General features: G+C 42.5%; 4 protein-coding genes across 6 annotated transcripts in view; 3 read left to right on the forward strand and 1 right to left on the reverse strand.

The window, feature by feature from the left end:
- Positions 1-201: 201 nt before the first annotated feature.
- Positions 202-5,240, forward strand: LOC115356211 (rho GTPase-activating protein 11B-like). 3 transcript variants are annotated; one of them, XM_030047287.1, is made up of 8 exons: positions 204-506; positions 601-697; positions 3,251-3,526; positions 3,766-3,917; positions 4,023-4,130; positions 4,354-4,521; positions 4,614-4,704; positions 4,828-5,240. In XM_030047287.1, the coding sequence occupies exons 2-8, from the start codon at positions 612-614 to the stop codon at positions 4,946-4,948; spliced, it is 1,002 nt and encodes a 333-aa protein (XP_029903147.1). In that variant the 5' UTR covers positions 204-506; positions 601-611; the 3' UTR covers positions 4,949-5,240. The 3 variants fall into 3 exon arrangements, with proteins under 3 accessions (XP_029903145.1, XP_029903147.1, XP_029903144.1); XM_030047284.1 differs by having other exon boundaries at positions 205-506; positions 3,270-3,526; XM_030047285.1 differs by lacking the exon at positions 4,023-4,130 and having other exon boundaries at positions 202-506; positions 3,270-3,526.
- grem1a (gremlin 1a, DAN family BMP antagonist) lies at positions 3,251-13,232 on the forward strand. Its single transcript, XM_030047290.1, has 3 exons — positions 3,251-3,262; positions 11,628-11,899; positions 12,074-13,232. The coding sequence occupies exon 3, from the start codon at positions 12,075-12,077 to the stop codon at positions 12,612-12,614; it is 540 nt and encodes a 179-aa protein (XP_029903150.1). The 5' UTR covers positions 3,251-3,262; positions 11,628-11,899; position 12,074; the 3' UTR covers positions 12,615-13,232.
- scg5 (secretogranin V) lies at positions 7,287-11,655 on the forward strand. The gene is made up of 6 exons (XM_030047289.1): positions 7,287-7,325; positions 7,836-8,061; positions 9,320-9,469; positions 9,652-9,764; positions 10,640-10,693; positions 11,002-11,655. Exons 2-6 carry the CDS (start codon positions 7,845-7,847, stop codon positions 11,128-11,130), a joined length of 663 nt encoding a protein of 220 aa, XP_029903149.1. The 5' UTR covers positions 7,287-7,325; positions 7,836-7,844; the 3' UTR covers positions 11,131-11,655.
- A 269-nt stretch (positions 13,233-13,501) lies between the features above and the next one.
- Positions 13,502-14,924, reverse strand: part of LOC115356209 (formin-like) — a 34,182-nt gene continuing 32,759 nt past the window's right edge. The window contains exons 18-19 of the mRNA XM_030047282.1: positions 14,275-14,356; positions 13,502-13,983 (exon numbers count right to left, since the gene is read on the reverse strand). Of these exons, the coding sequence (XP_029903142.1) occupies positions 13,921-13,983; positions 14,275-14,356 (145 nt within the window). The 3' untranslated portion in view covers positions 13,502-13,920. The remainder of the gene's footprint in view (positions 13,984-14,274; positions 14,357-14,924) is intronic.

Consider the following 14,924-nt stretch of genomic DNA (forward strand, 5'->3'; position numbering starts at 1 on the left):
AATGACTATTTTCTAAATTGGGAACTAAAAGAAATTTAGGTTTATCACAAACTCAGAGGTTACAACTGATGTTTACCACCTGAAAGCTGATGTCAAAGTTATTTTTACATGCAAAACTCATTAATACCAATTTTCCCATGGGACCTGAATGCAGCATTTCCCCTTTTTTCTGGAGTAGTCACTTCCTGGTAACCTTTGCCACAGGTGATGTGGATGAGCATAATAAAGCCAGCTCCCATTCTCTGGCAAACACACAACAGAGGTTTTGGTGTCCTAGCCTAAAGCTGCTGAATTACAGTTGTGTGTACTCTCATTGACACTTTGAGCATCATGAAGATTACAGACAGTCATATGATCAGGTTTCACCTTAGAGCCATTCATGGGATCGCTGTAAAGAGTTGTGAGAAGAAAATGAAGAGACCATTCATAGGTAGTAGAAAGATGTTTGGGGTTCCTCTTGAGAATTTACCAAGACGCTACATTCCTGAGTTTGGACTGGTGCCATGGTGAGTGTCAGCAGCAGGTTTGGGATGTTTATGGCATGACCGGGGAGAAGGAGTCACAAAGACAAAGTCCTTTTGAAAATGTTGTGTGTCTCAGCTTTTTGGTAGATGCTTGCTTATGCCTTCTGGAGCGAGCTGGAACTGTGGGCCTGTTCAGAAAACCAGGCTCTCTTCCTCGCATTAAGACCCTCAGGGTAAGAGTTTGCATCACTGATATATACAGATGAGTGAGAAATTAAAAGAAAAACCAAAATTAAGTGTGTTACTAAGGTGCTGTTGCTCCATGAACCACCAGAACAGCTTAAATGCTCCTCGGCTCTCTAACTTCCTCTTGTAGTCTGCCTTAGCATTCCTAATTCCCCTCTTCAGGTCAGCCGGGCTGCTCCATACAGAGCACTGTCCCCTGCTCTGAATGCTGAATCACGGGCCCTGAGGAGTGCTTGGACATGACTGGTCATCCAGGGTTTTTCGTTGGAGAAGACATGTATGGATCATTCCATGTCATTTCAACAAATGGCCCACGCACTTGGGTCTAACCTGTGATAATGTATGTTTCTACTATTTATGGTCATGATACAGCAAAATTCAAAAAGAAAAAATAATGTGTGTGTGTGTGCGTGCGCGCGCGCGTGTGTGTGTGTGTGTGTGTGTGTGTGTGTGTGTGTGTGTGTGTGACCGATGTTATCTGGCTATACCCACGGACCTCTGTTACGTGTGTGGGTGCGTGTGTGTAATCAGACTCAGACTCAAGATACAAGACATACAACACAACACAGGGAAAGTCAACACATTACACATACTAAAAGATGATACCAAAGCTAAAAGTTCAAGTAACTCACTCCCATCCAGCAGCGGAGTCAAACCTCTTGCCTGAGAAGAGAGTTTCTTTCTCTCTTCTCAGGCGAATTAGTTTGGCCACATCGTCGTCGGTCCCTGAGGAGATTAAAATAATTAACAATCGATAACAATACTTTCTCTACAGCTCTTGTGAAACCAAAAGTTTCACAAGACCTGTAGAGAAAGAGTTTACTGGCTAAAAACTAGCATATCCCGCCATTAGCTTTACGGTATCTTAACTTTGCTCACTTTCGTTACAGAAGAAAGCGATCGGGCTCACTAGCCATAATTTGTACCGTAATTAAACTATCAAAATACAACACATACTTACATTACTGCGCGGTTAAGAGTCCGCTAACAAACTTCAGCATATCAACAGCATTAAGTAAAAATGCTTACATTTGTAGGAAAACTCGGCTCTCGTTCCTCCGCCATTTTTCCTTCGCGACTGCTTGTCCGCAATGCATGACGGGATATATTGCCTGGCTAGTGACCATCGGATGTCCACTACATTTCGCTGTGGATTGTGGGATACATCTAGTGGACTATATAGTGAACATTAAATATTCGGACACCCCTACAAAATGGCGTAATCACTATATAGTGCACTATATAGTGATTAGGGAGTGATTTCGGACACGGCCTCTGTTCGTATTAGCTGGCGGTCCTAATATAGAACATCTGATCTAGGACCGCTAGCTAGGACCGCCAAAGGTATCCTGTAAAAGGCTAGATTAGGCTTACAGCCTTGCCTGTTGGCATACTGCATGGCACAGCAGAAAATCCCCATCTTACCACCATAAAAGTAAATTTAAAAACTATCTACAACCACGGAATCAGTGTTGCCAGGTGGGAAATGTAGGATTAGTACCAGAGACTCAAAATTATCGTATTTTGAGGGAAATTATCGTACACCTGTGCGGGCGCTAAGGGGGGTGGGGGTGGGGGGTGGATATTCGTACGTGACGCAGGGGGGTGGGGTCGGTGGGGGTTGGATATCATCCCGCTGCCATTCATGCGCGGGGTGTGCGGTCTGAAATGTCTCGCAGATACGGTGACCACCCGTACAGCATTTGAAGCCCATTTCACGCGTCCCGCAAATTGAGACCGTGTCCTGCATAATCAATGCTTGCTCTGAAGCCCGACCCTCTTGCTCACTTCCGCCGCCATCCGTAGCGCCACATTTGAATGTTGTTGTCAAAATGCCGGTGCTGTTTCATACTGCGCTGTGTCTGTCATATTTCTTATCTTCTGTCTTCCTGTCGCTGCTGCTGTCACTGAGCAAGTTTTGTGCAATATGTGTGTCTTGTTGTCGTCCGTATGTGGGCGTGGCTTGTAGGATGATGGGTCAGAATGGCCAGAGAAGCATGCTGAAATGCATACTGCAAAATCTGACCGGATGTAGTAGAACATCCTGGTGCTCTTGGCATACTGCATCTGACATACTATGTATTGGGACATACTAATTCTTTTTTTTTTTTTTTTTGCCTACTAAATAGTATGGTAGTATGGGTATTAGAATGCAGGTAGAGAGACAGACTGGAGCTCGTTTAGCCAGAGGAGTCTGGATCTGTGCTGGAGGGTGGAAGCACCGTTCTTCCAAAACATACTCCCTCATTTGATGTTTTGACGGTAGTGGTGGAGAGTGCTGTATAACACAGTGGTCCAAAACCTCCCATAGCTGTTCATACACTCACCCACTTTTCCAAAATAGGTTAACCACATCACTTTTTTTCCACATCGCGGTGGGCTTGTAGACTTGTAGAATCTGTAACAAGGAACACTGAAGCTGCTCTGGTAGCTCATGGTGGCCCAACACCTCACTAAGACACTTTATGTTGGTTTTTCCTTTAATTTGTCCTCTGGAGCAGGATCTGGTAACTGGAGTGAGAAGCTAAACCTCTTTCTAGTTCTGTTTCCTGGTTTCAGGCTAAGCTGAATCGTGGTGAGGGGTGTCTATCCACAGCCCTCCCCTATGATGTGGCCAGTCTCATCAAACAGTTTTGCAGGGAGCTTCCAGAGCCCCTGTTTCCCTCTGAGCTACATGATGCCTTGCTCAAGGCCCAGGAACTGCCCACTCTGCAGGAGAGGACCTCGGCCATCCAGCTGCTGTCCTGCTTACTTCCTGCAAGAAACGCCTCCTGCCTGCACTACCTCTTTAACTTCCTCTCCAAAATCTCCCAGAGGTCTGAGAAAATACTATGAACCCAGTAATGATAATCAAGGGGAACTATGACTTTTATTCTCTATCTTTTGCAGAATAGACTTCTAAAAATACAAGCATTTCTTGAAAGTATAAACTATCTTCTTGGTTGTGTTACACTAAATGATTCAATCACGACAATTAAATTAATCCTTCCTTGGCACCAATGTCCAGAATGTTAACACTGGATTTTGACTCTTCATTCCATGTGCCTCCTATCAGATGTGCTGACAACTTGATGACCAGCTCTAACCTTGCTGTAGTCTTCACTCCATGCCTCCTGCCGCCTCCCAACAAGGCAGAGATGTCTGAAGACCGCCTTGAACTTCGAGTTCTCGTGCTACGCACCTTCATCGAGAATCCTCACTTATTTGGTATTTAATACATTTAACTGCTGTAGACATGGTGCTTTTAAAGAGGGTATTTACGTCATAGACTGCACATTGACAATGAGGATGTTGGTCTTCCCTGTTTCCCAGGTGTGATTCCTAAGGCTGTAATGGATAGTATGGAATTTGTGACAGATTTCCACCTCCTACAAGACCCACACACTAAAAAAAGGAATAGAAGGAGGCGCAGTCTACATGGTATAAAGAAAAATGAAAAGAGCCAAGTTATTTTTAGGCTGTCTTCATCACAACCAATCAATCTCAGTGTGAATGACATCTCGCCTTTAAGCAAGAACAAGGAAGCTATTATTAAGGGATGATTTTTATTACCTTTATTAAATGGAATGATCCTATTTGCACAGTTTCTTAATCTTAAAATCTCAATTTACTCCATTTTCTTCATTGTCTTAAATGGATGTAGTGACACCATCTGACAAGACTGGGCCCTGGACTCCTGTGAGGTCAAAGGCAGGGACTCCGTCAGTCTCTGAGCAGAATCAGGCATCCAGGTCTTCAACCAAACAGTCCCTGAGGAGGAGTAAAGGTCTTGAAAACTTCCCCAGTGTCCTGCCTTATAGGATCTACACAGGTGAATAAAAGTGAGAGAGTGAGAAGTGTGGGCCTAAACCTTTACAGAATATAATGTTACTACTATACAGGACATTATCTCATCATTTACAGATCAAAGTTTCAGCCCAGAGACAGCTTTCAGGGACATAAGTAGCCCTGTCAATAAAGAGGCATGCAGGACTCCTTATGAGAGATTCAAAAGGTAAATCACTAAAACAACGATCAAGCTGAGTTTAAAGGAAGACTGCTAAGTTTAAAATTTGTGCTGATCCATGACTGGGTGTGTTCATGTTTAACTACAACTGGTCTGTTCTTTTTATGTTAGAAAATTGTGTGCCATTGGCGGTTTGACCAAGTTCACCAGAGGACAAGACACAGGCAGCTCTCCTGTGCCCGCTGGTGAGGGAAGAACACACCAAACTGCTTGGAGAAGACGCTCCACCTGAATGTTGGCCCATATTCATACAGTACCTTAAAATGTAGCTGTGGATACAAGAGCAGTTTCCCTTTTTATGTCATTTTTATTATTTTTCATGTGAGGTGGCACTCATCAGTAGTCCCATGCCAGGACATTATATAGCAAGACATATTCATGTCGTATTTTAACATGTTTTATGTATTCATGATTACTGTGTTCATTTTTTTTTTTTTTTTTTTTTTATACAGTAAATTATTCTGTGCAACAAAGCTTTGCTATGTAATTTACCATCCAGTGAATAAACAGCCTATTTTAAATTATTTTTTTGAGCAAATCTCTTGGTAAAACAGTGAAATCACACTTTACACTTATGGCAAGGTTTGGCACTTGCCATGCATTGTCTTGGTTTAATCATGTAAACCTCTTTTATAATGGAGAGCAAAGATCAAGCAGCAACTGTCTACTGCGTCTCAGGGTGTTTTCACACATACAGTGTTTAGGTCGACCTAACTGTCTAGGCCGACCTAACTGGTGCGGTGCGGGTAGTGTGAACACAACTAGCCGCACCCGAGGTCGACCTAAACAGCCGTACAGAGCGGCTGGAAGGGGTGGTCTCGGAGCGGCGCACCAAGCCCTTTAGTGCGGTGCGGCGCACCAAACTAGTGGTGTGAACGCGCAGCGAACCCGGGTCGGCCCAAGCCTGCTGTACTCCACAAGTTTGGGCTACAAACGCCCATTAAACGCCCACCCGAATAACCGCCAGGGCGATTATTTGCATTATGTTGAGGTGAACCCAAAATAAGGCGATTCACCTCATTTTTGCAGAAGTAAACAGTTAGCCGCACAATAACTGTGCGGCACCTCCGTTTTCTGTCAAAATAAGAGCTAGCTAACGTTACAAAAAGGGTCTACCGTAATCTTAAATCGACCGATCAACTCTTATTTTGACAGAAAACGGAAGTGTCGGAGGGAACGACTCGCAGCGCTAGCGGTTTGCACTGTTTGTATGTACAGATATGTTTACCTTATGCCTTACAGTACTTTCTGCCTATGTTGCCGCCCTAGGCGAAATTACTGGCTTGCGCCCTTTCATGTTACTTCTTCAACCCCCCCGCCCCTGCGGCACCAGCCGGCCGCGGCACCGGGGCAGCATCAGGCGAGCCGGCCGCTCACCTGTCAGATCCGGCAGACCAGACCGGGTGGGCGCGCCTGATGCCGACTGATGGTGCCCCGGTGCCGCGGCATGTGCGGGTCAATACGGTAGTCTAGAAAACTGGCGATTTTGTTTTTTCTCGTGCGTCCCCAAGTAGATTGCGACCCGGGCGGTTGCCCACACTGCCCGTAGCAAAAACCGTCCCTGACGTTAGGCATATCAGACGGCGTTGTTGTTGAGTCTCCATCGTTCACGTGTGTTCTGTTTACATCTTGAGGCTTCATTTAAACCCTCTTTTCCGGATGGAATGGTGCTACACATGTCATTTTCGTCTGGTTGCCATGGATACATGACGCTCCATTCTGTAGAGCGGTGGACTTGGTGCGGCGATAAAAAGCATATGTGAAACCGAGCCGCTCCAGTTGAAAATTGATACATTGTATATTGGGTCGACCCAAATATGTCACTGGGTCGACCCAAACGTGTGAAAACACCCTTAATGTCTATCTTGAAGTCATAATCTAAAATAACAAACATGAGGGAGAATTCAGAATCGAGTTTCCTAAGGTTGGACATGCCTATTATTTAGTAAGAGTAAACAGTTTTTTATTTATCTTTTTTTGCCCCCACCACCCACGGCTTGGCCGGGGCTAGTTATTTGCACTGCGCAACAGCCAATGAGAGGAGAAGATTTTTGGTTTCTTAGCAACTGCATCTGAATGAAGGGAGGCGGATCGGCAACGTCGCTCACAGCGTCAAGTCGCTGTAAGTTAATCAGAACAACACCGGAAGTCAACAGATTTTTCCTTCTAAATAAAAGCAACAGTCTTATGGAGAATTGATACCACTGCCGTGTAAGAGCGATATAAACTTCAAAGTACACCATGGGTCGATTGGACTGACGTTTATACTGCGGACAAAAATATATACCCTAAGTAAGAAGTAAATAAATGAGGGATAGGCTTGTAGCCTAATCTGATGGGTGAACCTACACGGTTCTCATCGTAGGCCTGGTTCACTGATGACTTTTTTAGCTTTTCCAAGGTTTTGTCCGCGTACAACGGTCCGCAAAATAACCCCAGTTTTGCATAGGCCTACCGCAGCTGTAAAATAGATACGATGTTGTTGACAAAGGCCGTATTAGTTATTGAGATTTTATTTTGAAAACTACAGCCGGATGTTTTAGTTTTTATTCTGTTTGCATTGACACTAGTCGCCCGCAATAGCCTGGTCTCTCCATCCCACTGACACGGTAAGAGGCAGTGCAAAAATAATCCTTTGAAATAATCTGTTACATTTTTAATTGAGCAGAGCATCATATGCCTATGTATGTATTTTTATACCAGCGTGTTTGCGTAGTCTTGTGGGCTCACAGTAGCATATTGTGTTAATTATTTATTAATTTTTTTTTTTTTTTTTTTAATTCACAACGGCCTCAGGCTCTATTTACCTCTGACGTGGTGTGAATGGCGCACCATGGCTTTATTCCATTTTCAAACCTTATTTTGATACACTCCAACGCTTCTCTTTACAGTGTCTTATCAGCATATCACATAAAAAGAACAACAGACAGCATATCCAGTTTATGCCACCATTTGCTCTATATTATGGGCCTCATATTACATAATTAGCCTATAGGTCTAACACAACAGCACAGTGTACAGTGTTGCATCGTAAAGGCTTCTCATCTCCACTGATTGTCGTTTGCTGAGGAGGCTATCCTATCCTACTGCATTTCTATTGTTTTTCTCTGTGTGAGCAGACGGCAGGAATGGGCTCGGCGGTCAGGTTATCGTTGCTCGGCGTCCTGCTGTGCGTGCAGGTCGGCAGGGCTCCTGCCCGCAGCCCCCGCACGGCGGACCAGGTGTCCGAGGCCGACATCCAGCGCCTGCTGCACGGCGTCATGGAGCAGCTGGGCATCGCTCGGCCCAGGGTGGAGTATCCCGCTCACCAAGCCACCAACATCGTCGGGCCTCAGAGTATACAGGGTGAGTAATGTGCTTTCATGAAAGAGGCTTACATGTAACACACACCAAACATGAGCCCGTGGCTGCTCTTCCTGCTAAGCACACGGACCAGGTGAGTCCAGGTGGACGGACGCTGTCATCCTAACGCGTCCCTTTCATCTAGAGATACTGTGGGGCATATGTGCAAGAGGGATTTCCAACAGCTGAAACACAGATTACGGTAAAAGGCAGTTCATTTAATTATAATGGTACTGTTTTCTAATATTTTGAATGATAAGAGGAAAGTAGTTCTGTTGAGGCAGTATGTTCAGATGCTGATTCTAAATGAAAACTTGTCGATGGTTGCTTTACAATGTTCAAAAAATATGATGCAAACTTGTCTTAGTAATTGTTTTTCATTGCCTTGGACCTCATTTAGGAATTCAGGCAATAATTCAATAAAGGTAGTAGTGGTAGTAGTAGCAGTAGTAATAAAACTTTATATTATTTTCACAGCATGTTCCATAAAAATGTGCTTTACATAATTAAGGAAAACGAAGATATAAAATGATAAGCAAAACAGTGGTGGTAATCATAATGAAACTGCTACTATTACTACCATTACTACTCATAATAACAACTATATATTTTCCTTAAATTTCCCCTTAAGTAGTTTCAAAGTGAAAAATAAAAATCCCTTTTCCATATTAAACAACTTGGGCACATACATATTCTCTATCTGCTGGTTGCAACATTTCATTGAAGTTACATCAGGCTTATTGTGTAAATTATACATCCAATCTGTAAATGTTCTAACCCTGTGTGTGTTTTATGGCTGCACCCTTGATAGAAATGTCTAGATGTCTTATGCATCATTTTGTACACATTTCCCTGTAACTCTGCAGGACATCTTTAGCATCAGTGCAATCCTTGGGATCTGCACTAGAATTTAAAATAAAGTTCTGCAGGTTTCTGCAATGACAAACCTACTGATATGACTAGCAGGGTTGGATTCATGATAGAAAAAATTATCAAAATACCTTAAACCATGAAATATCAAGAGGGAAACAAGCATATGAATAATACCTTACAAAGCCATGGGTATAAAATGAACACAGGTAAAAACCAGATTAAACTGGTACACCTTTAATATTCTCTTAAAAATATAAAGTGCCAAGGACTGTAAGTAATGAGCGTGTCATGGAAAATACTGCTTTTTACTAGCACTTAGAGACTTTCCATTAACAGCTCTTGGGGTCATGGATGTCTTTGAATTTGATATTTGTTTTTTCTCCACAAGGGGGTGCTCATGAAGGGCTGCAGCATCTGGGCCCCTACGGGAACATCCCTAACATTGTGGCTGAGCTGACAGGTGACAACGTCCCAAAAGACTTCAGTGAGGATCACGGCTACCCAGACCCTCCAAACCCCTGTCCCCTGGGGAAGACAGGTACATGCCAAGGCTGTAGCTTTGTCATGGGTGTTCAAAGATCCTCCACCTATAATTATAATCATGTTTAACTGGTCACTGTTGAACTGGCAGCGTTAATAGTGAGCTTTTCCAGAATACAGAAAGCACCTAAACAGAACTTAAGGTGATGCATTTTTTTATTCATACAACTGTCATTTCAGCTGCAGATGGATGTTTGGAAAATGCCCCGGACACAGCTGAGTTCAGCAGAGAGTTCCAGAAACACCAGCATCTGTTTGACCCAGAGCACGACTACCCAGCGCTGGCAAAGTGGGTGAGTGCAGAGTAAACAAACACAGTGGCCCGTATTTACTTAGAGGCACGCTAATTGCTACCGTGCACGGCTTTCTCCCGTTTACCAGCTGTTTTATTGAGACTAGTCACACATCGTCAGTCGCAGTTTTCCAGTTAGCATATCTGAGGTGCAACATAAGCACCGAGTGCCCTTACTGACCAGGTGAAACATGAATGGCAAGGACAAAAAACACACTGATTCCCCACTTGTAGCTGAGCAAGAGGCCAGGTGAAGGCCTGTTAATGTAGGTAGGCCAGTTGGTCCTTTTCTACTTGGTTCTTTCTTATTTCTTCTTTTTTTTTATTTCTGCAAACAATGATAGTATAATATTTGCAATCTGTCACTTCTCTGAATTTCTTCCATTTAAAATATAGTAAAATGGAATTATACTAAAGCAGAACTTCCTCTCTCTTTTTTATTTCTCATTATTCTCTAGCTCAAATTTCTCACTCCCTGCTGTGCCTTTGAAAAAATAACACAGCAGTCATGGGTTTATCAGGGTGAGAGATTAGAATGCGCTTCCTTTGGGTGTTAAATACCTTGCGTGTGCGTATATGAATGTGGATACTTTGATACAGGCAGCTAGAATAAAATAATGACAGGATTTATGCAGTTTAAATGCTCAGACAAAACTTGTTTGTAATTTGCCCGGGTGCATCCTACATCCTGCGCCATACTGTATCTTGGTAGGTCTGGCCTTAAGAGCGACTTTGTGGAATGCTTCTATTCCCTGGAAAGGCATTCAGGCAATTTGTTGACTGTAATGTGAGAACAAAGGGACAAGCTGTTAAACAATGGAAACATGACTGTGTCTTAACTTTTTTTTTTTTTTTTTTTTGTACATTTCCTTTCAGAACAAGGAGCTTTTGTACCAGAAATTGAAGGGTGGACCAAAAAGAAGAAAAAGGGTATAGTCTTTCTTGGTTGTCTTTATCCTTTTCCTTTGTAGGCTTGTGTCTGAGAAACCGCGTCACCACCATTGAGATTTTTCCCCCCTGAAGGAACTGATGTACTCTTAAACTCACAGCTTTGGATGTGAAATCGTACTCTGATCAAGCCAGGGACCTCAGCTTTGACTGTTTGATAAACCTTGACTCACATCATCATTATTATTATTATTATTATTATTATTATTATTATTTACAATATCAGCTCATCAGATTATGCATAGAAATATTTTATGTGCGCACCTATAAATTTGTCTGTCTGCCTGCAGAGTGTCAACCCTTATTTAATGGGCCAGAGGCTGGACAATGTGGTTGCCAAGAAATCTGTCCCACACTTCCCTGAGGATGAAGAGGAAGAGGCCCCGACCACCTCTGTCACCCAGAAATCCACACCCTGAACTCCTGCACCCACAATGTTCTCTTTAATATCAAAGTATATCTAAAACTGTATCATAACTAGCTGTATAGTCCTACTGCTTGGGAAGATTGTTAAATCCAAAACTGTTTGCCTACTCTTCAGTGTACAGAGATTGAGGTCCAAACAAAGTTATATTTAATGTTTGTATACTTTGATATGACCAATTCAAACTCTCTGTGTCTTGTGGCAAGGATTTAAAGGTAAATCTTATACTTAGAAGCTAAGTTTAAACTGTTGTCGCTTTGCTTTTGTTATGTTGGAGAAGGTTGGCTTTTTGTGCAGAATTGTCCCCTGCTAATTTACTGGATGTAAACTACTTGTCTGTTGCATGGCAGACACATAGAGCTTAACACACTTATTCTGGTCAGCATCTAATTCAGTAAACTGTGCCGCATTAAGGAGGATATCTACCGAAAATTTCCTAGGGTCGCTTTGCCTTGCCAGAATGGTTGCGATGTATTTTTTATTTGATTTTAGTTGACTCAAATAAACGATTTACCTGCAATGACACTGTTTGGAGTTTTTTCTCTCTCTCTCGATTAGACAAATAAACTATGGATCCGGGTTTGGGGGCGTGTTCCGCAGAAACACTGAGACACAAGACAGTTTAGAAAGCCCCTCATGTCATTCATAAAGCCAGCACTGAAGAAGTCGGACCTCTGAAAGTTTTCTCAGTGCTTCAAGAAACCTATGCAGTAAACTGCCTCTCTGGATCTAATTTTCGTGTACGGAGTTTGCATAAATAACAGGTAAGCACATTTAGTCCATATTAATACTCATGTTTTTATGCTGAAATTACAAGATGACACGTAAATAGCATGGAAAATGAGGACGCGTAATGCGCGCGTAAAAGCGGTGCGTAAATGCTCTCCATCCATGCGTCCATGATGGTTGACCCGTGTTCCTTTCTCTTCTGCCTACAGGATGAAGACACCGTCAGCGTTGACCGCCGCAGTAGTGCTGGGGCTGCTGCTCAGTCTGCTGACGAGTACAGGCGCCGCCACATTTCAAGGAACTTTCCCGCACCCGTACAAGTACAGCCCAAACGAATCGGAGAGGTCGCAACAAACCCCGATAAGTGGATTAATCTCCCGCGGCATGGGGACCCTAACAGTCGCGGACGAGGTGCTTGAATCCAGTCAGGAAGCCCTGCACGTCACGGAGCGTCGGTTTCTGAAACTGGATTGGTGCAAGACGCAGCCGCTCAAGCAGACCATTCACGAGGAGGGCTGCCTGAGCCGCACCATCATCAATCGTTTTTGCTACGGCCAGTGCAACTCCTTCTACATCCCGCGGCACATTTACCGCGAGGACAGCGCTTTCCAGTCCTGCTCCACCTGCAAACCTAAAACTTTCACCACCGTCACGTACACTCTCATCTGTCCGGGCCAGACGCCGAGCACGAGGAAGAAACGGGTCCAGCGTGTCAAGCAGTGTCGCTGCACGACTATAGACCTGGATTAGATGGATACGGCTGACAGTACATGTTTGCTTTCCTTCCTGGGAGAGGAAAGTGGAGTTATGCACAAACACAAAGGAAAAAGTGTGTATTTCATAAGGGGACACATTGGGCGTCAACTGGATATGACAACATGTGACACTTGGTCATATGTTAGTCTGAGACCAAATCTAATCTGCTATTTTCTGTCATTATTTTGGAGAGCAGAGATCATTAGTGGGAGGCCACGAGGGGAGGTTCCAGGACCAGCGTTCCCTCTGAGATGACAGTTTGATGAAATGTCAAATAATTTATCACATTAGCCAAATCATTTATCAAATTAGCCAACTAGGCCTACTAATACTTTGTCAATCATCAGTCGTTGCTCCACTTTCTCCTCATTCTTTTCATATAAGCACGTGTGGAAGTTTTGGTGGAAACTGATATTAAATGCAGGGACTTTGCCATATAGCTTAAGGTTAAGTTGAATTTGTTGATGCTGCTGAGGGACAATGAGCATGTATATACTGTATATGCATAAAGGGTACTGAGGTGGACCAAACCCAAGTGGGCCACCAGTCAAATGCTTAATTGGCATTGGAGTAACTGTTCATAAAGTTATTATGCTTGTTGCAGGCATCTGACTGAGGAAATAAAGGTGTAAGCCTGTGGATTATACGAGAGAGCTGTACAAAGTGTGTGAGGAAACCTTTCAAAGGACTTGAATGGTTGTATTGTTTCCACTGTGTGGAATATAAGTGGAAGGCTATCATGATACATTGATTTTTTCTCCATTTTCTTCCTTTTTTTCAACCTGAACATTTAAATGTCATGTCATTTCATGACCGTGTATATAATTGTGATATGTGTACTGTAAAATTGCTGGCAAATAAACTAAGTTTCAAACCGTTACATATTCATACATTCTTTCTGATCAGTCATTTAATTTATGGAAAAATATTGTATGAGAAAAGGAAGCTAAACATTTCAGGATAAAGTCAAAATATTTTTTGAAAGTGCAATACAAGAATCTATGCACAGCTAGATGAATCACTGAAGTATAGTTATTCCATATAAAATATTTAAAATCAAAATACATATTTGTAATGGTAAGTATAACATAAAGGGCTAATTGTCAGTTAGCCAGTGATTCAGATTCTGCCCTTGAGATTTCAGGGTATCTGAGCGATGAGGAATATTCTTCTGTTGAAAATGTTCTGGTTAAACAGTGGGAGGTCCATCTTGTGTCTGGCAGAGCAGGACAGCTTGGCATCAGGTTCAGAGGTCAAAACAAACACCTCCTCTCTCACATCACTTCTTCCTCTCTCTCCTTCACACCTCCTGCGTCTCTGAGGTGGCAGTCATGTTGGCTTCTTTCTGCCGCAGTCTCTCTTTCTGTGCGAGGCGACACATACAGGAGGTTTATGACTTACTAACGGAGAAAAGGACATTACATGGTAGTTTCTACTAATCCAAATAATGCATGACAGAATGGATTTAGTATTATGTTCTTTCAGTATTCAATAACACTATATTCATTCTTTTCTAACAGGAGAGCACACTTGGATTGAGGATGTGCAAGTGTTAGTTGCTCTGCATGTGTATTTATCTTATCTGTAGTTAGTGGATGTTAAATATCAGCTGTTCTATTTTCAGTCCACTCTGATGTGTTGAGCCTTGTCTTACCAGGCTGTTGGGGTTGATCTTTCTTGTCTCCACTTTCTTTTGTCCTGTGATCCTCTTCACTGACAGCTGGGCCTCTTTCAACCTGGAAAGCCACAGCAAGAAATGACAACTGAAAAAGAGAAAATGTGTCTATTGTCCAGACTAAGACTGTAAAAGGTGGTAAGATCATAAATGAAACACATAAAAACCCCTGGATAGCTTCGATCTGTGTATAAACCAGACATTTCCTCCATGTGCAGATAGAGTTCAATGAAGTTTTGCAATTTCCAGTTTCCTGATTGAAGCCACAGAAACAGATTCATAAAACAAAGCTGAACTCAATTTAAGTTCAGTATTGATCCTGACTGATGATGACGCTGGTGATTTTTAATGCCAATATTTAAGATAATATTTCTGATTTTAAAAAATACAACAAATATATTTTTATAAATAAATGTATATACATATTTTAGCAAGGAATAAGCAAATATGGTAATCATGAACTGAGAGCTTGAGATTTTGTATATATATTGTTATATATAACAATAAACCTCCTGACTTCTTAACTAACACAATGTACACAAACATGCAATTCAAAATATTATTATGAGTTTTTAAATGTTTTTTAATTTTAATTTTATTTATTATTGATTACTATTTTTGGTCTACTT

Source organism: Myripristis murdjan, chromosome 24, assembly GCF_902150065.1.
Source record: "Myripristis murdjan chromosome 24, fMyrMur1.1, whole genome shotgun sequence".
NCBI classification, from domain to species: Eukaryota; Metazoa; Chordata; class Actinopteri; order Holocentriformes; family Holocentridae; genus Myripristis; species Myripristis murdjan.